The 27,519-nt window shown below is 38.7% G+C and overlaps 1 protein-coding gene across 2 annotated transcripts; it reads left to right on the top strand.

The window, feature by feature from the left end:
• Positions 1-4,466: 4,466 nt before the first annotated feature.
• Positions 4,467-27,151, top strand: LOC121730000 (glucose dehydrogenase [FAD, quinone]-like). 2 transcript variants are annotated; one of them, XM_042118794.1, is made up of 7 exons: positions 4,467-4,489; positions 18,598-19,502; positions 22,306-22,522; positions 23,258-23,459; positions 23,947-24,158; positions 26,061-26,210; positions 26,838-27,151. In XM_042118794.1, the coding sequence occupies exons 2-7, from the start codon at positions 18,622-18,624 to the stop codon at positions 27,048-27,050; spliced, it is 1,875 nt and encodes a 624-aa protein (XP_041974728.1). In that variant the 5' UTR covers positions 4,467-4,489; positions 18,598-18,621; the 3' UTR covers positions 27,051-27,151. The 2 variants fall into 2 exon arrangements, with proteins under 2 accessions (XP_041974728.1, XP_041974727.1); XM_042118793.1 differs by lacking the exon at positions 4,467-4,489 and adding an exon at positions 18,299-18,427 and having other exon boundaries at positions 18,593-19,502.
• Positions 27,152-27,519: the final 368 nt, after the last annotated feature.

Here is a 27,519-nt window from a genome sequence, read left to right as displayed (position 1 = left end):
ATCAGGCGCAGGACCGACTTTTTACATGCCCATCCGACGCATGGATCATCTTACTTGTCAGACAATCAGGTGATCAGAATATACATTGTCCTAACCAAACTTGGAAATAACATGTTTCCAACGCGGGAATCGAACCCACGACCTCCGAGTCAAGAGCCGCGCTCTATACCACTAGACCACGGAGGCGTTAACAAGACGAGATATTGTATCTACTTGCAAATTCTCACGTAGTCAATTGATTTATTATATAAAACCTTTGACCTCAGAGTCGTGCCCACCTCGCTGCGATTTAGATTTAACATGCAAGATAATTGTTAACGTTAGCAAGTTTAACGATGCAGACGAATGTCAAAACGCTTAAGGCCTAAATGGCCTTGTAAGTACTTGCTGGTTTCTCATCTTTAGGATGCGATTACAGGTTCACGTTTAAGGCTGGCAACGTACCTGAAGCTCTTCTAATATTGCGAGTGTCCATTTACTTAAGGAGTGAGCACACTGAGACGGGCCGGGGCTCAGCGGACAGCGTGCCGGGGCACATCGCAAAAATCCGCCTCCATACAATTTGTATGGAAGCGGATGCGCGTATCGCACACTGTGTTAGGGCGCAGCGGATTTCCGCTTCCATAGAAATTGTATGGAGGCGGATTTTTGCGATGAGCCCCGGCACGCTGAGCCCCGGCACGGCCCGTCTCAGTGTGCTCACTCCTTTATACTACCTATTAATAAGTGTGATAGTACTGAATTTTTACTCACTCACTCACTGAACACCTGTATTAATAGAAAAGCGCCAGTCACTATGACTAGTGAGTAAGCGACTGGCGAGGAACGTGAAAAGTAGAGACTAGAGACTAATACAGGGTGTACCTAACATAAATTAATGATAAATTAATAATACTTTAGGCACTAGGGTGTATAATCTGTGAGACTGTGTCGCTGATATAGAGATTCTTTCAGCGCTGATATATATATAAAGGACACATACATAGTACCATCGAGGAAATTGATTCCTAGGCAGTTGACGGACCTACGTCAATTCAATGTTAGCTGTGATCGGTCGGATGGGTTTGACTTAACGCGACCAAATTACTTACTACTGCCTCGGAATCAACTTCTCTGATAGTATACACCATACATATTATACAATATACATATTTAATGCAGCAATTCTCAAAGTGTGCTCCGCGAAGCCATGGGGCTCCGCAAAGACCTTATAGGGGCTCCGCGAGCAATACATAAATTGTTCTTAGAAACGTCATCACTCAGAAGTCAGACACCAGCTTGGAGACAATCAATTCATTCAAAAACAAAAAAATATTTTAAGGGATCCGTTAAAAATGATACTTCTTAAAAGGGTTCCCCTCCCAAAAAAATTAAGAACCGCTGCCTTAAAATATAATCACTCGCTTATGTAACACGTTGTAGACATAACTCTAAACAAGTCAAAGTTAAAAACGACCATAGTTATGGTAAAGCCTAAAGGTGTCAATTACCAAAAAGGTTCGATATTATCGAAACATATTATGACGAAGCGATAAAAACAAGTGTTTTACCAAAGTTCAAGCATGGATATTTATAAAATTTTACTCTACATAAGCAAAGGTCAATGCTATTACTTATTACTCAACTTTCTCAATATTTTTAAGAGCATAAAGACGAAATGAAAAGAATAAGTTCATTCAAAATGATTTTTTCATCATTTACAAAAATAATAAGAATAAAGTTTTTATCTTAAGATCGTTTGGTTTTTTAATAAGGCTCGCAGTTAGGGGTGCCTGATCGCCAAACCGTATAGCCGGACAAACCGGACAACTAAGCCGCACATTCGTATAAAAAAGCCCGGGACTATAATTGAAGACTTTAGTATCTCATGTATCAACTCTCAGTATAACAATAAGGTCGGTATGGCGCATACCATCTTTCAGGAAAATAAAATGAATAAGGGCCTGTTTCACCACTTCCTATTCGTGGTGGATAGCCTAGTCGACACTTATAAGTGTCGAATAGGCTATCCACCACTTAACTTGACAGATGAAGTATGTAGAATCTGTCAAAAAAGTTGTGAATAGCCTATTCGGCACTTTATCAGAAAGTGGTGAAACAGGCCCTAAGTATATATCATTTAACGTTTATAGCATTTTCATATAAAAGTGTAGAGGCAGCTTCACAAAATCTGGACTTCATCTAATTTTGGCTGCACATGCAATCAAGAAGCCTCACTATGTCCGGCTTTATCCGGATGACTGGCAACCCTACTCGCAGTAATGTTTACTTACGATGCTTTATGGACATAACCGATAGGAATCAGCAGGCCCTTGAATGTGCAATAAGATTTCAATCTTGAAAATACTTTTAAGTACTTGTAAGTTGTATCGTGAATCACCATTAAAATTATTTAAGTATGTAGGTACTTGAAATTTTTGCATTTATATGAAACTCTAATGAATTGTTCATGTTGAGCTATGATAGGACACCAGAGCTATGAATGCTATAATAGGGATTATGTAACTGTCTGATTGTGGATGTATCAATATTTAAGGACTTTTTGAACATTTCTAGGTTAAAGTTAACCTTGTGTTAATTTATATAATTCAGTCCCTATTTAGGGTTCCGTGCATGAAGGGTAAAAACGGGACCCTATTACTGAGACTTTGATGTCTGTCCGTCTATTTGTCTGTCTGTCTCCAGGCTGTATCTCAAAAACCGCTAGAGCTAGACTTCTGAAATTTTTACATATTGTGTACTTCTGTTGCCGCTATATTAGCAAATATTTTTAATCAAATTAAAATATATATTTAAGGGGGGCTTTTGCTCTATAGCAGTGGTTCTTAACCGGTGGTCCGCGGACCACTAGTGGTCCCTGGAGGCATTCCAAGTGATCCGCGAAGCCATCCTAATAATAATGTGAGAATTTAGAAATTAGTTAAGAGTATGCAGTTATTGCATTTCCGGGAAAGAAACCACCTGGTAGACCAAGAATAAAATGGATCGATGACATAAAGGAATGGACCATACGTAGCTACCCACAACTAAAGAAATTAGCCCAAGACCGGAAGAAATTCAACCTTGTCCTTGTTTTCTTTATCAAGAAACAATTAATTTAGGTAAACCAATTGGGTGGTCCCCGGCAAGACAAACATTTGGTAAAATGGTCCCTCATGACTAAAAGGTTAAGAACCACTGGTCTATAGCAATAATGGTTACACGTAAGCAAATGAAATAGGGGAAGGTGAGGTAAAATGATCCCCTTAAGGGAAAAATCTTAAGTATGGCTATAGTTGAAGGAAAAATCGCAATATTTATATGGCTGGATGTAGTGAATTTACCAAACTTCGTGATAGCATACTTATTTTTTATCATATGTACGTACTTTTTTGTACTAGAGGATTTGTAAAAGTTTCACTAAATGATAATTTAGTGAAACTTTTACAAATTCCTTCCCTTAAATTAGATTAAACCAGAGGCATCTTTCCAAATGCACATTTGACCCGTAGGGATCGTTTTACCTCACATTCCCTTATTCACGAAATATTTAATAGTATTAGCACTAACTTAAATATATATCGGGCTAAAATTTGGCATGCAGGTAGATGTTATGACGTAGGCATCCGCTAAGAAAGGATTTTCATCAATTCTACCCCCAAGGGGATGGATAAAATAGGAGATGAAAGTTTGTATGAAACTTTGTCAATTTTAAACCGATCAGACTGAGACTTTGAGGGCAAAAGCTAGATTAAAATTAAATAAATATTTAAGCTTATTTTAGTTTATTTTTTCAATCAAGCTGGACCTCATCCCAAACCTTAAAAAAATATTATTCATAACAAACGATAACTTTTTCAAAACATAATAACATAAGAGCTTCGTAGTACGTGCTCTACAAATTAAAACTTATTCTGCTATAAAGCTCTACTATTTTTTTACATAACTTGTTGTTTTCGCTAAAGTGGGTTATCAGTCCAAGTTCAAAGGATTGGAATGCGAAGTTCATGATTTCACGTAAAAGCTGTAGCGGCTAGTGAGCAAGGCCGGCTGCATGCTGTTTATACGCGGCTCTGATACCACAGTATCCTATAAACGGTTTGACTACGGATAGTGCGTGCGGATTGTGTAACCGGTGGCAAAAAAAAACAAAAAAAAACGAAAAAAAAATTTAGAAAATTGCAAAGGACTTTGTTAGGATATTGTTGCTTGGTTGAAAAAATTGGAAATAATAAAATCTTTGCAACGGAACGTAACCTTGCGTCGTTTTCATGAAACCGGTGGCAAAAACAACAAAAAATTAAGGAAATTGCAACGGACATTGTAAAGCAATAATTGTTGCTTGCGTGTTAAAAAAATGTAAATAAAAAAAATATTGTAACGGGCATTGTGACGAAGTGGTATAGTTGGATAAAAAAAATACAATTTTGTGGGAGAAAATATTATTTGCACTGACATAGTGCTTCTCTTCTTCTGTTGTTTGGGATTTATAAAATAATAAAAATTAAACGTAAGTACTTTCTTATTTGAATTGTTTATATATATGTCGTAGGATTATTTGATAAAGCGAATCATCGCGAAAATTCTAGGAATTTCGCGAAAATACGGATAATTAGATAATGCGGTTTATATTTTTCAATTTTACTAAAAAAGTTTTTTTTGAGAAAACGCGAGTTGCCTTAGTAACATTGCACATTCTTAACGCTGATTGGCTTGATTTTTACTCACTGGCCAACTCTTATTCTGATTGGTTACTATCTTTTCCTATGTATCTTTGAGGTATTACACCATAGAATTATAAAGGGTAAGAAATTACAATGCCTATTTAAAAGAACTTTACTTTTTATTTAATCTTTTTCTCATCTCAACCATAACCTCAGAATTTGTTCCTGGTTCTGTTGAACTTTCAGCACTAATTTCACTTGTATCAGTCATTTTTAACCCCCGACAAAAAAGAGGGGTGTTATAAGTTTGACGTGTCTGTCTGTCGGTCTGTCTGTCTGTCTGTCTGTCTGTCTGTGGCATCGTAGCATCCAAACGGGTGGACCGATTTTGATCTATTTTTTTTTTTGTTTGAAAGCTGACTTAATTGAGAGTGTTCTTACCTATAGTTCATCATCATCAGCCTGCTTCGTACTGAAAAATCGCAGTTCATCTGGTTCGTGAAGGGCCGATTAGCAACTTGCCGTCGTTGGGTGGGCTTTATTGCATTCTAGGTCGTGACATTCATGAATATTTACACATGAATGGAAAGTTGACCTGGTGCTGCAGCATCACCTGGTAATCAATAGGGACCCAACTCCTCACCAACTTAGAGCAATGGTTTCGTGTTTGGGCTCATTTTAATTGCGACAACTCATAAGACGTAGATAACCAACAAATTTTGCATGCTGCTGCTGCAGCATCACCTGGATTCTATAGGAGCCGAGCTCCATATGAACCCAAAGTGGAGGTTTCATGTTTGGACTCATATTGACGCGTGACGGCCTCATCCAAAAGGACATTCCTAGATGGTATTCATTGGGATATAATATTATGATCCTGTTGATAGGAATTATTCTGCACTATTTAAACCAACACAAGTTTAAAAAGCATGAAATAAAATTAAATTAAGAAATTAAAAAAACCCCCGCCAAACAACTTTAAAAAGTAATGAATTAATTTATTTTACTGACTTTAAGTTTAAATAATTCCTAAGTGTAAAGTGATATTTTAGTCTATAATTGTTGTCAAGGTGTGTCGGGGGACCGCTAATGTAGATGTTTGATTTCACAAAACATTATAGTATCGAGACAATCAGTGATTTTTTTTGATAATAACTAACGATTCGTTTCGCAATCATACTAAGGCGACTAGCTTCTTCGCGAAAACGCTACCTTTTATCAGTAAGGTAAAAAAAATGTAATCACCATTGTCTAATTATCCGTGTTTTCGCGAAGTCCCTAGAATTTTCGCGATAATTCGATTTATCAAATCATCCTACGACATATATAATAAAAAGATAAACTTACTTAAACCTATTAAATCATTACATTGCACATTAACCTAGGTCATTGAATAAAGATATGGGCTCAAGTTTCAACTCATAATTACCGGCATGCAACTGACTATTAAATATTAATGATTAACTTTAAACAATTTAAGCTTATCCATTAAAACTGTACACGGTATGAAAAACAGGCATCGATCCATTGGCAAAAATGATAATTTAAAATATATTAAGCAAAGTGCTACTCTACATAAATGCACTCTGTTTTCGCATAGTCAGCCATTTCTATTTTCAATCTGTCTAAAAAGTTTTTAATGTTGTGCGATTAAAACTGAACAGAATTCCCGATAATCCAACCATCAATTATATAATACCCTGTATTGATTGATTTAGGGATCAACCTTGGGCCCTTTTTGTAGGGCTTTATCATCCAACACAATCATTACCATCAAATTTTGATCAATCATTAAAATATGTAGAGTACTTTCATGGGTTATAAACATTTTCGGTTCATTTTCGGTTTCGGTTCATTTTCGGTACGGATATTCAGAACACCCATAAAACTCTTTCTTCATTTTTTTTTCAAAACTTAATCGTGTATTTTTTTATTCGAGTATATACTTGAGCAAAAAAGTACACGATTAAGGAATGTTAGTTGTTACTACATTTTTAGGAATTGTATTAATATTTCTTAGCGTCTAGATTAATAAAGGCTTGTCGCACATCTTAAGAGCTCATTAGATTTGTCTTAATCGTGAGAGTGACACATTATAGTAAGTATTTTGTTTTTTTTTTTTTTATTATAAATTTATTTAATGTGGGAAAACAATGTATTAGGCCAGGGGTCACCAACTGAGGGGGGGGGGCGGACTGCCAACCCATTGTGTGCGGAACAAGCATGTTCGAAATGAACTTTGTTAAAAATTAATTTCGTTCTCGACATACCATATTGTAGCAACAAAAATTGACACTTTTCTCATTGATACTTAAATACCTTTGTAATTTCCGTAATTATATTTTTTTTTAAATGTAATGAAGTTCATTTTATTTCTTAAAACGGACCCCGAGCGAAACTCATTGGTGACCTGTTTTAGGCAAACAATAGGTACATAGTATGTAACTTGATGACACCCGTAACTCCGTTGCGCTAAAATTCGTTTGTCGCGGGGGAACCGTGAATTTTTTCAGGATAAAAAGTATCCTATGATCTTTCCTGGGACTCAAATTATCTCCATACCAAATTTGGGCAAAACCAGTTCAGCGGTTTGGGCGTGAAGGGGTAACAGACAGACAGACACACTTTCGCATTTATAATATTAGTATGAATGTTACTTTTATTTGTAATATTCTGTGTATGCAAAAATAACGCACATATTCCAAAATTGTGCAGAAACTTTACGCTTTGAAAAATACATACCTACATAGTTATTATAATCTTCAGATCAATGCTGTATCAAGATGAATTAAAAATTGCTCAATTCGGATATAAAAAAATAAATATCCTTTACGAATTTATCATTAACAGAAGTATGTATGTACTTGCTCACATCCATGTATCAAAACGCGTTGTGAAATAACCACTATTTCGCCAGGCACAGAACCCGTCTGCTAGACCTACATACACGTCATATATATGTCGCTAAATTACTCGTTAATACCATATATATGCGGTGTATGTCGCTGGCAACATTTAAAACTTGCTCGGGTATATGTGTTAAGTACGATTCTAGCCCAGCTCTACAGAGACAGTGATGTAACTTTACTGTTAATGAATAATGATTTGTGGATATGTCTGTTTACATTGAGGAGCAAACTAATGGCCCGATTACACCAACCGAGTATAGTGGCGACAGTGTTCTCGGCCGAGCATACAGGAGGTTTGCGCCAGGTCTGTATACAAACCTGGCGCAAACCTCCTGTAAAGTTGCCCGCTCGGACATGCGCGTGCATATGGGCATGACTGTAAGTGAATAAATATGTACTATGAGTATTCCCCGCTATACCGAGTGCTTGGCCGAGGACACTGTCTCGCCACTCTACTCGGTAAGTGTAATCAGGCCCTAAACAAGCTGATTGTCTTGGCTTCAAACCCAAAAACTTCTATTCAAACTGAGGTTCAAACCTGAGAAACTACAAGTGCGTCAAAGTTTGACTTTGTTATGGACCTGCATTTGATTGAACGCGGCGAGGAGAACTCTACCCCTCAAGTTGGCAACTGAGTACTGACGACTTGATTGGAGAGTTATCTATTAAAGTGGAAAAGGATTTCTTGATAGAAACAGCTATAAACAGAATTCTAGTGTAGCTAGCTTTGAAATTAAGCCATCAATATAGCCGCTAGAAAACTGTTTCTTTGTGTACGTGCAACTTGTAATTAAAAGGACCTAAACGAAGAATACTCACAAAACTAGATAATAAAATACGTCATATTTTGACCCTCATACAATTAATATTTTAACAAATTAGTAGTGTACGGACCGAAGCTTCGGCTTCGGCTTCGGCCAAAAGAACCATCTTCGGCGAAATCTTCGGCTTCGAACTAAAATCGGCCGAAACCGAAGGTTTCCGGCCGAAGGTTGTGGAGATTGCCGATTTATCGGCTTCGGCTTCGGCTAAAAATAGACCTTCGGTCGGACACTACAGATTAGGTACGGCATTAGTCGCAGTTTAGGTAATTATATAATTTTGTTTACTGTACGTCAGATGAGATTAACTTTTGTTCCTGATATGATATGAAATCCATGTCAAGAGCATTTATTACAATGTCAAGTTGAGGAACAAGTAATTTGCCAGACTCATTTTAATAATGTCTTACTTAAATTATTACAAACATTTACTCATTAAAATTTGTAACTGTTTTATCGTACAAATGTATGCAAAAATTTAATTTAACCATTAATAATTATATAGCTCTTATCTCTTGGCAGTGCGAAATATTCATGGACACAATTAAGCCTAACCAATTCACTAATTTAAAATACTAGATGTCCCGCGCGGCTTCGCCCGCGTAAATTAGGAATTTTACGGAAACCGTACATTTTCCCATAAAAATAGCTTGTGTCCCTACTCTCTTCACGTGGTCTACTCTATATCTGTGCCAAATATTGCCATAAAAATTGCTCCAGAAGTTCGTGAGATAAACCCTTTCTAATATTTCCCCCGTTTTCCCCACATTTTCCTGAGTTTCTTTAGTCGTATTAGTCTTAGCGTGAATTATCACGCTAAGATACATATAATATAGCCTATAGCCTTACTCGATAAATAAGCTATCTAACACTGAAATAAGTTTTTAAATCGGACCTATAGTTCCTGAGGTTAGCGCGTTCAAGCAAACATACTCTTCAGGTTTATAATTAGATTTTTTTAAATTATCGCTTGACAAACTCGAGTCTCGATCTAAAAGACTATGAAAAGTACCAATAACACATAATAGGCTCATAATCGACGACGCATAGTGTAATATAGTAGTGATGATGATGACGATGAATGTAATTTGCATAGTAGCATAATATGCTTTCCGTTCTTAAAACAACGCCGAAACTCCCAAACTTGTATCTATAAAGAATCAGGAGTTCTCTCAGCACCTTCGGAACCACGGTATACCAGGTATACCTCGGTGCAAAATCTTACTTGTTGGTAGCATATGCTTAGAATACTTCTCACGAAACCGAAGTCACCACACGTTTCGCTATAAAATTTGAGGAGTTCCCTCGATTACTTATGGATCCTTTATCAGATCACCACTTTTGTGAATAATACTAAATTGGCATGATACCCTATATACCAAAAGAAAAATTTTGAAATCGATTTACAATCGGCGGAGTAATCGTTGAACATAAGAAAACGAACATAACACCTGCCCCATTTCGAAAGTCGGTTAAAATTGTAGCCTATGTGTTATTCTGATGTATAAGCTATATTATTGTACAGTTTCATTAAAATCCGTTCAGTAGTTTTTGCGTGAAAGAGTAACAAACATCCATACATCCACACATCCATACATCCATAGTCCATACATCCAAAAAAACTTTCGCCTTTATAATATTAGTAGGACTAGTAGGAAGTAGGAAGTAGGATTTATTATTTTGTACTAGAAGACGCCCGTAACTCCATTGCGCCAAAATTCGATTATCGCGCGGTAACCGTACATTTTTCCGTGATAAAAACTATCCTATGTACTTTCCCGGGATTCAAAGTATCTCTGTCGCAGCCGACTGGTTTAAATAGCCGTTCAATCAAACAGCTAGCCCTTTGACTGAACAACGCCATTCAATCACACGTCTAGCTTTTATATTGAATATTTTAGTCGCTCAAAACGTTCAACACTACAGCTGATTCAAAAGCCGCCGTCTAATTGAAGTAGTTCAGCGCGCACCGCTGCGGCGCTAGGTGCGTTTTATTTACAATATGGCGTCAACTAGCAGGTGTTTGTTTGTGTTTGTGGTTGTTTTTCGGAAAGAAAGTAGTTAATAAAAGTTACAAGTGTTATTAAAGAGACAAAAATTGTAGAGGCACTGGGCACATATGAGTGTATTAAAATTTCAACAAATATTCGAGGAGAAATTACGGGATTATGAAATGGATGGACGCAGCCCACTAGAAAGGGGGGTTCGGGGGGCACGTCAAAACAAAATCAAACACAATCCAGAAAGTCCAAAAGTTGGTTAGGTTAGGTTAGAACTTAGACCACAACACAGAGGGAGCCGAGCGAGCGCAGCGAGCGTGCTGCGGCAGCAGCCGGCGACCGTCATCAAACAAAAGGGGGGCTCGGGGGCGCAGCCCCCCGCCAAAACAAAAACAAACACAATCCAGAAAGTCCAAAAGTAGTTTAGGTTAGAACTGTGACTGCTGCTGTGCTGCGGCAGCAGCCGGCGACCGTCACAAAACACGCCTCAGAATTTTTTTATTGTTACTTATTGCATTAAACTTTTGGTCACCCCTTAAACTTAATCCGAGAATAATCTTTCAATAAAACACAAAAAGTTTTCCTATTCTCCCAAATTACAATATATTAAGCTAATGGTCGCCCTAGTTAATTTACCATTAAACCAGTTGGCTAAGCGTCGTCTAGTTATAGTGTTGAACGTTGTAGTCAACAAGTCGGCTAAACGACGTATAGCCGTGTGATTGAATGGCGTTGTTCAGTCAAAGGGCTAGCTGTTTGATTGAACGGCTATTTAAACCAGTCGGCTGCGACATCTCCATGGCAAATTTCAGCAAAATCAGCGGGGCTAAAATGGTCGCTATGGAGAATCATATTATGAATCATAATAAGATTCATTTTTTAAAACCAAAAAATGCAAGTCTGCTTGCAATGCCTGTCTAGTAATTCGTACTAATTTGACATTTGTCAGTTTGACATTTTTGACAATACATTTGCTGAATTGATTGAGAGGAATTGCTAAATGTGACCATTAGCTCCGCGGTTCAACGATTTGAGCGCGAAGCGGTAACAAACAGAAATGGACAGACATACTTTCGCATTTATAATTAAAGTATATTAATATGTTTTTTTTTATCTGACCATGACGAGGTCAAAATGATTTTGACAGTCGTCATCTGTGCATATAATGAGTAGGTTTGTCTTAACAACTCATCATAACGTCTTAAGAGGCCGGGTAATTACGATTTTAAGCTGAAAAATAACTCAAACATGTTAAATATTTTCGTATGAGAAAATGATTTTGGTATTACGTGTGTATGAGAATTTCGATGGCACCCGCCCTCTTAACTACTGATTCGATTTTAATAATCGATATTATTTGAATAAAGGTAGACATGCCAAACATTTAATGCCACCGTCTTAAATAAACACACAAAGTATTGTAGCCATGTTTATACTCGTAATAATTTATAATATGTTTTATGGGCTTATCTCGATAGTGACCTAAAATGCCTTTCGAGTGCTGACAAAGGCCCTCCCTCATCACCCGTAATCTGATCTGAACCCCTTATTTAGGGTCCAGCTGAATATTTATATTATACACCGACACACCTTCACTTGGGTTGCTAACAAACTAACTTTGTGGATTCGCCTGCATAAAAGGATCATGGGAACAGTGTATTTTTCGGGATAACATTAGCCTTTGTTAATCTCGTCACTAGATTACGGAAAAAAGGGCCGTTTGGGCACTAGATTCTAGTGCCTAAATGCCTATCATTATTTTCTTCAAAATCTGTTCAGTAGTTTTCGGATGAAAGAGTATTCGGTTTCGTTTGACAGCTCGAGATTGTTGCTCTATTCCGCTGGGTACTTATATTAACTTTATGGTCCATATTATAAATGCGAAATTGTGTTTGTCTGTCTGTCTGTAGGTTACGTCTTCATGTCGAAACCGCTGAACAGATTATGCGGGTTAGAGATACTTTATGTCCTGGGAAAGGACATTAGGATACTTTTTATCCTGGATAAATGCACGGTTCACGCGCGATAAATGAATTTAGTTGCAATGAATTTGAGGGAGACATCGAGTGGTCGATAAATAAATTACCGCTTTTATACGCAGCAAGATAGCCTTTCAAACTCCAAATATAATTTATTATGCCAGCATTACAACACATCCCTAATTATAGTCGTATATTATATTTCACCGCTAACCCTAATGGATTGTTGTTTACTCTCCAGCTATGTTTCCCGCTGTATTTGTACTTCTCTCACACAATTCTACATCCGATGTTGCAGTTTTAACAACAAAGTATTCTGAAAGAAGGACTTTGTTGTTACTTCCATATGTAAAAGTTTGGACAAGTAGTAAATTTTATTATTGTACTCAAAATAGACGCAAACAATTATTTACGAAAAATTATGAAAAAATCAACGTAAGGCAATAGTTATACATCTAAACAATTTCTTAGATAAAATTATAAACCAATTGGTTTACTCGAATAAAATTGACGTATTTGATGTTGATTTCAACATTATAATTACAATTTACAACTTATATTGCACATAGATTTTATATATCAGCAGTACTTGGGGCATGTCCGTCCATGGATAATACTATGTCATAGAAGAGAGTCTGTCCTCGAATATCGCTCAGGCAAGCTGTTTTCGAGGTAGGAGAATCAGGCCTAATGTGCCCTCAACAAGCCGAACTGTAGCTATACTCTGCATTCTCTGTCAATTGTATCGCGGGGAGTGCTCTGAGGAATTGTTCGGAATCATAGATACCTCCTGCAACTTTTCGCCATCGTCCCACGCGAAAAATATATCATCATCATCGCCTTGATAAGATGAAACAAGCTGTCGCCAGCAGTATTTTGAAAACCTTCAAGGGAGCGTATTTTCTCTTAAAGGGCTGGCAACGCACCTGCAGCTCTTCTGATGTGCAAATGTTCGTGCTAAAGTAGTTGTTTTCTTTCAAGTGATGGGTATCTACTCGTTTGCCTCCTAATTTTATAAAAAAGGAGTTGTTTTTTCGATTTCTCTAATAGGAAGGGCGAAGCCTTTTTTTACATGGGGAAATGCTTTACGCATCCCCGGTAAATTGGAGATATCGGCCGGGGTATGTGGGACTCCTGCGTAGTCTACCCACTCAAACCCCATGGTGATCCACTCATCGGTTAAGTTGGAGTTAGGCGAAGCTTAAGCGTCTGTCTAATTAATATCTGATAAGATGATAACTATTTATGCCGAAACCGCGAAAGGTATAGTTTTTGGAATAAAGATATATAGAGTCCCGGGAAGGGGCATAAGATTTTATCATAGGAAAAAATACGGCTCCAATTATGTACGGATTTCGACATTAAGGTATTTGTACTAATATGTATTCTGTGGTTGAGGGCAGAATTATTATAGTCTGATATTTAAAACTTGTTTTAGTCGAGCGAATACGATACGACGCGACGTTGCCCAACGACACGACTCAGCGAATGAGATTTTTTCCCAAAAACGAATGTTTGTAAACAAAAGAAAAAAAAACAATTTTGTAACACAATCGAGATTTCTATAAAAATCTTGAAACCAGTTCAAGGCAGGTGCGTAGTCGGAATCGGTTACTGACCTTCACAATACGCATAAACACCGCAACCTAGGCCCAAGGGAACCTTATATAACAAATCATTTTTGACATAACCGTAAAATATAATACATTATGTTTTTAATCATGCTAATATAACCGGTTTGCGCCGATTTATTAAGGTGAAGGTAGAGCAGTCGAGTTACATAAGTATTATACTTAATGAGATCGTAAATAAAAAATTAAACAAAAGTTTACAATTTTCTTTTTCAAAAGTTCACAATTTTCTTAAAGCCAAACTTTCTACAGTCTCAGACTGCGATATTTTCAGACGTTTTACGCGAGTCGGGTTTTAGTCTCCAGGTTTAATTGTATTTTATCGCGACGTTTATAATACCCTCAAATGCCCGCAGCAAATGCAGCTTAAAATTCACGTACAATAGTTAATAATAAAAACAAATGTTTACGACCCGGCCCTGGCGCGACTAAAACTGTGACAAACAACAATTTGCACTGCGGTCGCATCATTAGGCAAATTAATAGATCGCCACTTAGTTAATATTCTAATGAGTAATAACTAATGATATTATGTTTGGTTTTTTTTTATTCTTTATTTTTTATAGAGTAAGGTACGACCATGTCACTCTCGAATCTCGATATTATGTTTGTTTGTATGTGCTAAATGACTATGTCAGGAAGCAATATGTGAATAACTAAGTAAGTATGTAGTGTAACTATTAACGCCGACCTAATTCATAAAATGTAAATAATCGGTCAAGTGCGAGTCGGACTCACGCACGAAGGGTTCCGTACCGTTATAGAGAAAAAATAGGCCAAAAATTGTGTTTTTGTATGGGAGCCCCCCTAAATTATTTATTTTATTTAAATATTATTATTAATTATTAAAGTACACATAATATATTTAAGGCCTTTGTGAAAATTTCTAGTGCCTACCTGTAATCATTATTGATTACGAGCAAAAAAAGCCAAAAAAAACACGTTTGTTGTATGGCCATGGGAGCCCTCCTTAAATATTAATATTATTTTGTTTTAAGTATAGTTTTAAGTATATGTCATTATAGCGGTAACAGATATTATACACAATCTGTGAAAATTTCAGAAGTCTAGCTATAGCGGTTCTTGAGATACAGCCTGGCGACAGACAGACAGACAGACGGACAGACAACGTAATAGGGTCCCGTTTTACCCTATGGGTACGGAACCTTAAAAACTAAAAACCCAACGCATCATAAACAGACATAATATTCAGAAATAGACAGAGTCCATTAGACAGTAGACACTGTAGCAAAAAGAAGTTTTCCGTTTATTTTTGTTAAAAATTATCGATAGTTTTCGTAACGGCCTAAACTCGAAGAACTTTAAAAATTGCTACGTGATTTTGGGAATTTTGCATTCTATTTCCATTGCATAGGGTTTGAAATCGAGTCGTCTATGCATCGCTACGAGTGCTACGTAGTTTCATTGTATTATAATATTGTTGTAGAGTGGACTAGTACAAATTGAAATGTGTTGTTGCAACTGGCTGCGAAACAACGTTATTATCGAGCCATCTTGAGGCTAACAACTAGATTTTTCTCAACAACATTAATATATTTGGTTTGAAAGGTTTTGTTACTGTTGTAACACAAACACCTTTAGAATTGGTGTTAGTAGCATAACGACTTGCAGATTCTTTTTTTTATGAAATAAAGGGGCAAACGAGCAAACGGGTCACCTGATGGAAAGCAACTTCTGTCGCCCATGGACACTCGCAGCATCAGAAGAGCTGCAGGTGCGTTGCCGGCCTTTTAAGAGGCAATAGGATAATAGGAGAGGGTAGGGATGGGAAGGGAAGGGAAGGGAATAGGGGAGAGTAGGGAAGGGAATAGGGTAGGGGATTGGGCCTCCGGTAAACTCACTCACTCAGCGAAACAGCGCAAGCGCTGTTACACGCCGGTTTTTTCTGTGAGAACGTGGTATTTCTCCGGTCGAGCCGGCCCATTCGTGCCGAAGCATGGCTCTCCCACGTATTAAAAACGATTCTGCGAGGAGGAGGACGAGACACCTATACACCTCCTTCTTGACTGTCCTGCTCTACTACAGAGCAGAATCAGACACCTTGGTCGCTACGAATACTCATCGGATAGTCGGCTTTACCGACTAGTCGGCGACTAGTCGGCACATCTCTAATTATAAGATCTCCCAAAAAATTATAAATCCGCAATCCAAATTGTATTGGATTGCGGATTTATAATAATACAATTAATAAAAAAAACATTTTTAGATGTCTGATTTTTGAATGTAGAGATCCCACAGTCCACTTTGAAATTGGTTTTTATAACAAAAATTGGGTGCAAACTCCAAATATCAACTGGCCCCATTAATCTTCGAGGTAATGGATATTGATTTTTTGTTTTCGTTTAATCTGCAGTCCAGTTTAAGCCCATGCTTATCCTGTGAAATTGGAATACGCCATACTATCAGAGAAGTTGATTCCTATAATATAGGCAGATGGGGGATCTACGTAGATTGGTCGCGTTACGTCAAACCCAGCTGACAGATCACAATTTACATTAAATTGACATGATCCGATCAATTGACCTTAGTCTGTCGACTGCCTAAGAATCAATTTCCTCAATGGTACTTGGCTTGTTGCTAGTAGACTCGGTGCTACTTTTTAGCTTTATTACTTTGGAATGAAGTTCACTGAAGGACACTGTTATTGTTAATGTATCTATGTATATATCTATGTAGGTATATAAGTGCGAGTATAGAATACGCTATAAATCTCTTGCGGTTCTATTGTCTAGAACCAAACTCAACGTTTCAAACATGTTAGCAATGAAAATAGGCTCAACTGCAAGGAGAACTACTGTTTAAAGTTTAAACTGAATAATGGGTAACTAACTCTAACAACATATTATATTAGATGCTTGCTTATTTTACATTTTTTTTTTTTTAATTAATTGATCTGTGATTTTGCCACAATAAAAACAATAATGTTACTTATATCCCTTCGCGGGACCTTGTGCCTCTAGAACCAAACTTTATCACAACTTAACACGGGCTTAGTGGGAAATTAATTGATTGTTAATAGACCGGAATCACATTAAAATCAATATAATATTGCTTTATTTGCTGCAAATTGTAATGCAAACAAGCGTATGGACTATTAAACATAGACACATAATTTACATCATCGCTACTTGTATATTATGTGTAAATATTTACAATGACAGAATAATTGTAAACATAACTACTGTTGACATTGACCAATCACAGTAATATATTTGTACCTAGTAAATAATTACATGCTGTTAATAGTCAAGGAGCCTGGGGACTCGTCCTCCCTTTTTTTAGCTTACGAATAATAATAATAACTAATGGACGCTGTTAAATAAGCACTTGCATTATTCATTGCAAAAAAAAAACCTTTTGAATCATGAATGCATTCATGTTCATTAGATCGTTGAGAACAGGGTTTCTCAAAGTGGGGTACGCGAACCTCTAGTCTAGGGGTTCGCCATTCGACGGCAGGGGGTTCGCGACAAGATTTATGATAACCTGGATGTTTTTTATAAAATTTTGGGCAGCTAGACAGGCTTTCAAACTGTCATGCAAAACGGGGAATTTCCTTTTACCCTTCTACCGGAGTACAACATACATACTTACCTAAGTGAGAGTATCTTTTCACCCGGTCATGATAAAACTAAATACAGAAATCGATTTGATATCGGCTCAGAATTGGTTAAAATTGTCGAAAATTACTTCTAACATTGAATCCATTTACAACAAGAAACAAGCACACCCGTCACATTAATATTAGAAAGATTTTATTTTTGCAGTTTATGTGTTACCTTTTCTTCAAATAAAAACCTTATTTTCTTCAACAGTCAATTTTATTATTTTCTTAGGGGGGGGGTCCATTAGTTAGTAAGGGGTTCGCTGTCACCTCGAAATTTTAACTGGGGTTCATGGAGCCGAAAGTTAGAGAAACCCTGGTTTAGAACATAATTTACACAAATGCACAAACAGCCGGCAAATAGGTAATAGGACTAATAGGTGCTATATTTTTTTATTATTCATAGGTTTTAACTTCACTTCCTTAAAAATTTAACTTATTGAGAATTAGAACCCTTAGGTCACACAACTAACGATTTTTCATATAAAATGTAGAATTCATTTCTCTATAAAATATACCCGGGTATTTCAAAAAATACAAAACCATTTAGTTTATTAGATAAAATGATGTCAATCCTCTATTTATAGTCACAGTGGATGGCACACGAGCTGGGTAACTGATGAACACACACACGACTCACGAGCTAATCTATATTCCGTCGATGTAGGAAACAATCTATTTAATACTGGGAAATACAGCGATCCCTCATTCCATCCACGCGGGCTGAATCTCCGAGGAATTGTCCAGTGTCACCCTTCCTCGTTGTACTTTTATGTTCAGTTAAATTCGCAAGTTCGGAGGCCCTTGCCGTCTTTGTAAATATACTGAAGTCCACTTAAAATAGCCTTGCTTTACTCGTGAAACTCCTCGGTTTGGCATAAGCAACATATTTTTCAATAATTGGACCACGATTATTCCAAATTTATCTAAGGGTGACGTGACACGTCATCAGAATTTACGTTTAAAGAATTATATTTATATATTTTCAGGGATGCGAAGTAAAGGCAATCACAATGAGGAGGTCCGTACTTCTACTGATTTTACTGAGTTACGAGGCGTCCCTTGAAACGTACAACATATTCGACCTCGGGACAGACTTGTTCCGGCCGTTCCCCCGCAGCAGGGACGAGGGGTTCGTGCCGGACTACACGCCCAAAGACAATCAGGAGTACGACTTCATCATAGTTGGCGCCGGCTCGGCCGGCTGCGTTCTCGCCAACAGACTATCCGAAATATCCGATTGGAAGATTCTACTACTAGAAGCGGGCGGGAACGAAAACTTCTTTTCCGATATCCCGATATTTGCACCCTTCATCTCTATAACCCCCATGAACTGGGGCTACACATCCGAACCGGAGCAGAGGGCGTGCAGAGGCCTAAGAGGGAACGTGTGCTACATGCCGCGAGGCAAGGTCCTCGGCGGCAGCAGCGTCCTCAACTACCTGATCTACCAGCGCGGCCACCCCGACGACTACAACGACTGGGCGCGCATGGGCAACCCCGGCTGGAGCTACGAGGAGGTCCTGCCGTACTTCAAAAAATCGGAGAACATAAAAATTGATGATCTAAAGAATTCTAAATTTCACGGCACGGGAGGGTACCTGGACATAGATCACTCGCCGTACACGACGCCGCTGGATCGAGCTTTCAAGGAAGCGGGCGAGGAGCTGGGTTTCGAGTGGAACGATCCGAACGGCGAACGAGTGATCGGTTTCTCGAGGCCGCAGGCGACCCTCCGAAACGGCCGGAGATGCAGCTCGTCCAAAGCCTTCCTAGAGCCTGTCCGCCACCGACGAAACTTGAAGGTCTCCAAGTATTCAACGGCCACGAGAATCCTAATCGACCCAAAAACTAGGAAAGCCAACGGCGTCGAATTTGTTAAGTTGAACAAAAGGTAATAATTTCATTTTTCCGCTTATCTATACATATAATAAAATCGTAGAGATAAAATTTTTGTACATTGAAAATAAACTTGAAAAAACGAGTTAGGGGCATGTTAGAAGAGTAGTAGAACACATTTTAACTGTTTTTGAAATTTTTGTTTCTCTGTCTGTTTGTCTGTTTGTCTGTTTGTACAGGCTAATCTCTGAATCCGCTAGACCGATTTCAATGAAATTTGGCATGATGATACCTTACATACCTGGTCAACATCTTAGATACTTTTTTTTAACCGACATTGAAAAAAGGAGGAGTTAATGTTTACTTTGCTGTTTGTGGTCAGATTTTCAAAATTCTTTTTTTGTTGTATAGATTGCTCGAATTTGATACCATGTTTACAATAAAATCGGCCAAGTGCGAGTCGGACTCGCACACGAAGGGTTCCGTACCGTTATAGAGAAAAAAATAGGCCAAAAGTTGTATTTTTGTATGCAAGCCCCCCTAAAATTTTTATTATAAGTATTCTAATTTTATTATTAAATATTAAAGTACACATACAATTAAGGATTCTGTGAAAATTTCAACTGCCTGCCTGTTGTCATTATTGATATCGAGCAAAAAAGGCCAAAAAATCATGTTTGTTGTATGAGAGCCCCTTAAATATTGATTTTATTTTGTTTTCAGTGTTTGTTGTTATAGCGGCAACAGATATACACAATCTGTAAAAATTTCAGAACTCTAGCTATAACGGTTCTTGAGATACAGCCTGGAGACAGACGGTAAGACAACGAAGTCTTCGTAATAGGGTCCCGTTTTTACCCTTTTTTTTTAACGGGCTTTGGCCCACCGCACATTTCCACCACACAACACAGGAGATACTCCTGTGTTGCCAGGATCGACAGCGGTATCCAACCACGAAAACCCTTTGATATGATCTCAGGGAGCCCGAGGGACATGCTAAAGCTGTCTTGGGACCCGCAACGAAATTAATCAGAAGAAGATAGGAGAGGAGTAGGAAGTATACAGTTTTCCCTCCCCATAAAAAGCGGGAGACAGCACAAAGTTGCAATGACCGAAAGTCAAGGAACTAAAGGGAAAGCACCACGGGAATAAATAATGTTAATTATGACTACTAAGCTAGATCTAAGTTAATGTTGGAATTTGTTGTGTTACACTGTTTCCAGTAATAATTATGACAAAAACGCTTAAAGGCACGGAAGTTCCTTGCGCTGTCTACGAGATCATCGTAATATGGGACTCCAGATTTACAAAGTATGTTATTAAGCATTATAGATCTTAAAGGTTTTTACCCTTTGGGTACGGAACCCTAAAAACGGTGACTTGATAAGTAATGGAATTGAAGGAACTCCTCGAAATTTACAATGACAACCAAAGTGATTACCAATTCTAGCAAAGGTCGATCTTAAAAACTTTTCCTAATAGGTATTCGTAAACGATTATCCAAACCCTGGATAGATATTGACCACTGCGTATCTCAATTTGTTACCGGCCATGGAAATTTTAAAGTAAAATTTTACGGATCTAAGTTACTAGCATCGGTCGAGCACATAGGTAGAAATGTTAGAGTATGTACGACCGAAGGCAGTATGTTTGAATAAACCTCTCATCATATTCTAGGAGAAAGGAGGTTTCTGCCAAGACGAAAGAACTGCAATGCTAGACAACCTACAGTGTAAATCTGATGTCGCATACTTCGGTGATACCGTAGACAGCGCTATAGGAACTTAATCAGTGTCTTCAAGCGTTTTGGTCACAATTATTAATGGCAACAGTCTAACACAACAAATTTCAATATTAATTTAGCTATACCTAGCTCAGTTACAATTTTTACTATTTATTATTCTATTTATAATTCCGGACGTCACGTTATCGTGGACGCCGACTTCCAAAATAAAACGTTGGGTACGTTAATTTATGCCCTTTTGATTATTATTTGATATTACCGCCACGTCCAAAATTATAAAAGCGCACATTTTCTTCTGATTAATTTCGTTGCGGGTCCCAAACCAGTTTGAGCCTCTGTCCCTCGAGTTCCCTGAGATCAAATCAAAGGGCTTTCGTGGTTAGATACCGCTGTCGATCCTGGTGACACAGGAGATACAGTGGAGGGAATGTGTGGTGGCCGGTGGGTCAACGCCCATAAAGAAATTACATTGTGGGTAAGTAAGTAAACAACTTCAAGCGTTATTTTGTTCTGGTTTAATTGTAGGTTATGAATCTGAGAATCGGAGGCAGGTTAAAAAGGGATTGATGCCTACATTAAATCCCGTCTTCTGAAGTCTATCCTCTATCTCCGTCACATGTTCCTTTCCCCTGTCCTGTGGCCCCCATCCCCTGTCCACGCCAAGCGGTCTTCAAAGAAATGATTTTTTAAAACGATAAGTACCGTATCTGAGATTCAAGTTTCCTGGGTCTTTGATGTAAATTAAAAATTTCGTGTGTAATATAGATCCAAATAAAATAGTCATCGATCGGTGTTCAATTTTCTAAATCTCGATTTTAATAACATACATTCACGCGGACGAAGTTGCGGGCAACAGCTAGTATAAAATAGATTACGAATTTGACAGCAATTAGGCGAGCTTTTATCTTGAAAGGAATGTCTAAATTAAGCCCTTAGCGCTTTTTGGATCGACTCAGCGGAAATAACCTTCCGTCGTTTCAGAGCTAATCAATTAGATTCAAATCTGAATTGGGTGGGCCGTGGGATAATTAGGCGCTAATTACAGAATGTTTAACATGATTAGGTAAGTACAAAGAGTGTTTGATGTTAATGACTAATGAGGTTATGTTTTCAGACGACGGGTATACGCGCGGAGGGAGGTGGTCCTCTCGGGTGGTACGGTGGGGTCCGCGCAGCTGCTGATGCTGTCGGGCGTGGGTCCGGAAGACCACCTGCGCGAGCTCGGCCTTGACCCCGTGGTGGCGGCGCCCGTCGGCCACAACCTACAAGACCACATCACGTTCTCGGGCAACGCGTTCATGGTCAACAGTAGCGGAGTGACGGTGAATGACGTAAGTTGATTATGTGTAGCAGACGTCGTTCGCCGCTTCATTTGTAAGTATGGTACAAATGTTATAATTATCAGGCTTGTTAGCTTGTATTTGTCACACCCATCTGGTTGAATTGGAAAATGTATTTTGCATTGCTTTCTAGTCTCGTTTCGGCCATTGGTGTATTTTAGAGTATGTAGTGTGGTGTAGTTGTCAGATAGCCTGCGGCGAAATCTATGTAATGCATAGGAACTTAATATAATCGGTACGTTTGAAAGCGCTTGTACGTACTTACATGACGACCACGTGGCTTGCCACTGGGAACCGGAAGGTTTTTTTTTTATAAAATAAGGGGGGCAAACGAGCAAACGGGTCACCTGATGGAAAGCAACTTCCGTCGCCCATGGACACTCGCAGCATCAGAAGAGCTGCAGGTGCGTTGCCGGCCTTTTAAGAGGGAATAGGTTAATAGGTAAGGGGAGGGTAGAGATGGGAAGGGAAGGGAATAGGGGAGGGTAGGGAAGGGAATAGGGTAGGGGATTGGGCCTCCGGTAAACTCACTCACTCGGCGAAACACAGCGCAAGCGCTGTTTCACGCCGGTTTTCTGTGAGGACGTGGTATTTCTCCGGTCGAGCCGGCCCATTCGTGCCGAAGCATGACTCTCCCACGTCAAGAAAGGTTTGAAAAGGTCTTAAAAGACAATAGGCAGTCCGTTTATATAGCGCCAAAAAATCTTATCACTTTGACGTCATCAGATGATAGCCGCGTCGCCGGTGTCAGCGGCGGCTTACTTGGCCGGTCGAGGGCCGCTGACGCTGCCGGGCGGCGCCGCCGGCCTCGCCTTCGCACAAACAAAACTCGCCAACGACAGCTCCACAGGCAGACCTGATATAGAGCTGGTGTTGGGCGCAGGATCGCTAGCTGGTGACTTCCTCGGCATTCTGAGGTCTATGCTTGGTAAGTTTAAGAATAAGGAGATAATATATTATAATAGTCTGTTGTGTGTAGTGGACAGAGAATTCTCGGTAGTCAATTTTAAACGTATAAGTACCGTTTTAACTGGACCAAGACAAAGTCAGTCAAAGGAACTGTTATAACATTTTACTTGTTGCTAGGATTCCGTAAGCACCGAACCCTAAAGACAATTAATATTCGAAGGGTAAAAACGGGATCCTATTAATACGATTTTACTGTTCGTCCTTACGTCCGTCTGTCACCACTCACCAGGCTGTATTTTAGGAACCACAGTAGCTAAACCATAGTATACGGAAGCAGCTATTAGCTAAACAGTTGAAATTAGTAAGTAGTTTCAACTGTTTAGCTATAGTATTTCTATTTTACTTTTTAGGTTAAGTTTTTAACTTGCGATTAGCTCTCGGGCTGAACATATTTTGTTATTCAAATTAAGTCTTCCTACAAAGTACAACCTAACTCCAATCCCCAGGTATCACAGACGAGTGGTACTGGAAAGTGTACGGCTCTGTGCCCCTGGAGAGGAGGCAGCAGTCGTTCGCTCTCAACCCCATCCTCATCCGGCCGCGGAGCGTGGGCAGGCTGACGCTGCGGTCCGCGCGACATAGCGACCCCCCGCGCCTGCAACTCAACTACTTCGATGATCCCAACGATATGAGGACTATAAGAGAGGGCGTGCGATTCGTAAGTCGAGCACATGTCGAGCAACTTAAACTTCAATCTTCAGTAAAAATTTGTACTTACATTGGTCTTTCACTAGTGATTTTTTTGTTTACACAAGAAAATAAGTAATAACACATTACACACGCGTGATAGCACGTTTACCTGTGGTCTGTGGAAATTAAAAAGCAAAAGCGCAAGTGAAGAGACTAGCCTGCAATAACTTATTTTGTATATTACTGATTATAGTGACCATGGGTGTAGCCAGGATTCTATATAGGGGGGGGCGGGAGGCAGATTAAGGGGGCGACTAACCCTAAAGTGTCGATTTTATAAGTACTTGAAAATAAGCCCCGAAATGTTTCATTTTCTAAAATTAGATACAACATTATATTTCCGAGAATTCGATCTGAGCAAAAACACGATATCTAAAAATTTTCTCGATAGAAAAAAATCACAAAGATGCATCTAATTTTCACGAATTTTTCATTTATTGCCATAACCGTGCATTGAACTAAGTTAATATTTTAACACATTGTATAAAATTCTATCATTGAGAGATCGACCTAGCGGATTTTTAAAATGTTGTATATTTATCGAGTTATTGAGAAAAAACTAATTTGGCGATGAATCCGCGTCGTTCTTTTTCACCTGGCATATGAAAGACGGGCGTGAATGTGAAGAGAGAAGGACGATGTTTTATTTTTGGGGTTAGTCGCCCTCTTAAGAAAGTCCTAGACTTCGAATTTGTGATTTTGAACATATTATGAGTATCTCACAATAGTATTGAAGATGAGGTAAAAATTAAAAACAAAATATGAGCGAACGAACTAGAATTGAATGCCTCCTCTCTCACCCCGCAACTCTCTCCGCTCCACGTTTAGGTAAGTAAGTATAAGTATATGAAACTCGTGAGCATTAGCGACCGATCAAAAAATCGTCTTAAGACCAGAAGAATTTGCAAATGAGGAGAAAACTTGTCTTACCAAATACCTCCACACATGGACACTGAAGTCTCAACATAAGAATGTATTATAGCTGTGCATGTGTCGTTAGCTTATCGGCTTTACTTACCTCTAATATCTTAAAAACTGTCATCTAAATTCCTACCCATACCCAAGGGCGCCGGCAGAAATAATTTCCAAGGGGTGCAGATTTTAGTTTTCTTTCTGTTTTTTTTTTGTCACTTTTTACGAACAACAGTGACTGTCTATTTACGTCAACAGATCTGTTATATCCATACTATTTTCCGGCTTAAATCTCTTCCGAACAATTTTCAAATTCAAAATTGCAAACATTGACAAATTGGACAGGTAAGTGAAACAAAAGATACGAAAAACCATTTACATAAAAGAGACAGTTCTATTTTTAAACGTAGAATCGTATCGCTGTCTCTTTCTTCGCTTGAGCTATGACGAAAATTCGATTTTTTCCAGATTGTTCGACAAAATTATTGAAAATGTAAATAATCGAGGTATTTATTGCAATCAAGACATGTGGTAAGAGATTCCATGTGTTTTGTTTTTTTTAGTCATAATTATTGGTACATTTTCGAAACGCCCACGACGTCATTTTCAATTTATTTAGGTAAGACAAGACGCGGCACGTTCGTGACTGTGCTCGATGCAGACTAAACAACAGACGGCCCAATTGGGCCGTATTTGAATCTTCACAACGCGCGCGGTAGTAACATATCTGCTTTGAGTATTTCATCATTGGTACCGAAACATTACGAACTATCCTTGTACGGCATGGTAATAGAGTTACAAAATGATTTTTATTTCAATAATTCCTGTTGATCTCGAGATTCCCAAGGACTGCAAGTGCACCCCCTGGCACCCCCCTGCCGGCGCCCATGCCTATACCTAATATAACCGTGGACCCTATAAGATCCATCCTTCACCACTGCTATATATTATGTTTCAGGTGCAACGCGTCATAAACACGAGAGCTTTTAAGCGGTTCGACACTAAACTGAACGACGTGCCGTTCCCGGGCTGCGAGACGCTAGAGTTTGACTCCGATGAGTACTGGGAGTGCGCCATCATGCAGACCTCCATTACGCTCGACCATATGGTAATTCAATACTTTTTGACAGCTGGTAACTGCTAAAGTTGCCTATAAGGCTATAACGGCCCATCCACGTTGGCACGTGAAATCAATTATGAACGTGTGGAGAGGCACATTCGTCTTAACTCTAGATATCCCATGATCGACTATTGTGTATGCTATTATAGAGTATAGACAGCGTCGCAGTCATTGTAACAATTATGTTTATCGATCTGGGGCCCTATTATGAGCTCTTAAATCCATTCTCTTTACGTCCTTATCTGACTGTATAAGGACGTAAAGTGAATGGATTTAAGAGCTCATAATATAGGCTTCAGGCTCCCAGGCTTCTAACGGCACTTGTCGACGACACGCGTCGACGGTAGGCGACAAGTGACAACTAACAAGTGCCGTTCGTCTGTAAGAATTAAGAGCGTTTAGAATGTGGCCAAATTTTTGGGTTGATACGCTACGAATCATTATGATAGTTGTAACTAAACAGTGAATGAGGCGTTTATGACGATGCCCTTTTATCACGGACCATAATTCTTTAAACCATTATAATATTATAAGAGCATCGCCTTAATCTCCTCATTCAAGTCAACTTTACCAACATCATCTACGAGCTATTTCAAATCTTTCCAACTGTTTCAGGCCGGCACCTGCAAAATGGGTCCAAGTGGCGACCCATCCGCTGTGGTGTCACCGCGACTACTGGTGCACGGTATCCAAGGACTTAGGGTGGCCGACGCGTCCATAATGCCTCAAATACCAGCGGCCCACACACACGCGCCAGTCGTCATGATCGCTGAAAAGGCCGCTGATATGATCAAAGAAGACTGGGGTGTGAGCACCAATACTGTGTAGAACAGCTAGGTATATCAACCCGCGCGCCGGGACATTATCAGTGGCCCGCAAAAAGTTAAACCATCTTGACGCCCACCGGCAATGTAATGTAAAGTCGTAAAAAATTTGACAAAAGGACCAAGGACAAAACGTGTTTGTGGCAAAAGAAGTTTGAGTACCACTGGATTGGAATAACCAGGCCTGTAATAATTAATTAAATACATTTCAACTGCTAGTTGTGTAGATCTTAAATGAAGTCATATAGCCAGTCAACAAAATAAAACATTTTTATGTACGTAAAGTAATATTAATTTGTAAGTAATATTAATACATAAACTTTTTGTTGATAAGCATCCAAAGAGTAAAATAAAATTATTTATATAATGAATAAACAATTATATTGTTTTAAGCTATGTGTTAAAAAGGATTTCATTTTATAGCCTTAATAACTACGAATAGGTAATTAGTTTTTATTATTCGTAGCTGAATA

The sequence above is a fragment of the Aricia agestis genome, chromosome 8 (assembly GCF_905147365.1).
Source record: "Aricia agestis chromosome 8, ilAriAges1.1, whole genome shotgun sequence".
Lineage (NCBI taxonomy): Eukaryota > Metazoa > Arthropoda > Insecta > Lepidoptera > Lycaenidae > Aricia > Aricia agestis.
This window is presented reverse-complemented; position numbering and strand designations above follow the sequence as displayed.

What these genes read in the sequence shown, in the direction of transcription:
- LOC121730000 (XM_042118794.1), top strand. Translation starts at nt 18,622, where the DNA reads ATGAGGAGGTCCGTACTTCTACTGATTTTACTGAGTTACGAGGCGTCC. An exon ending in TAAGAGAGGGCGTGCGATTC is followed by an intron (nt 24,159 to 26,060) that starts GTAAGTCGAGCA and finishes ATTATGTTTCAG; the next exon opens with GTGCAACGCGTCATAAACAC. An exon ending in CCATTACGCTCGACCATATG is followed by an intron (nt 26,211 to 26,837) that starts GTAATTCAATAC and finishes CAACTGTTTCAG; the next exon opens with GCCGGCACCTGCAAAATGGG.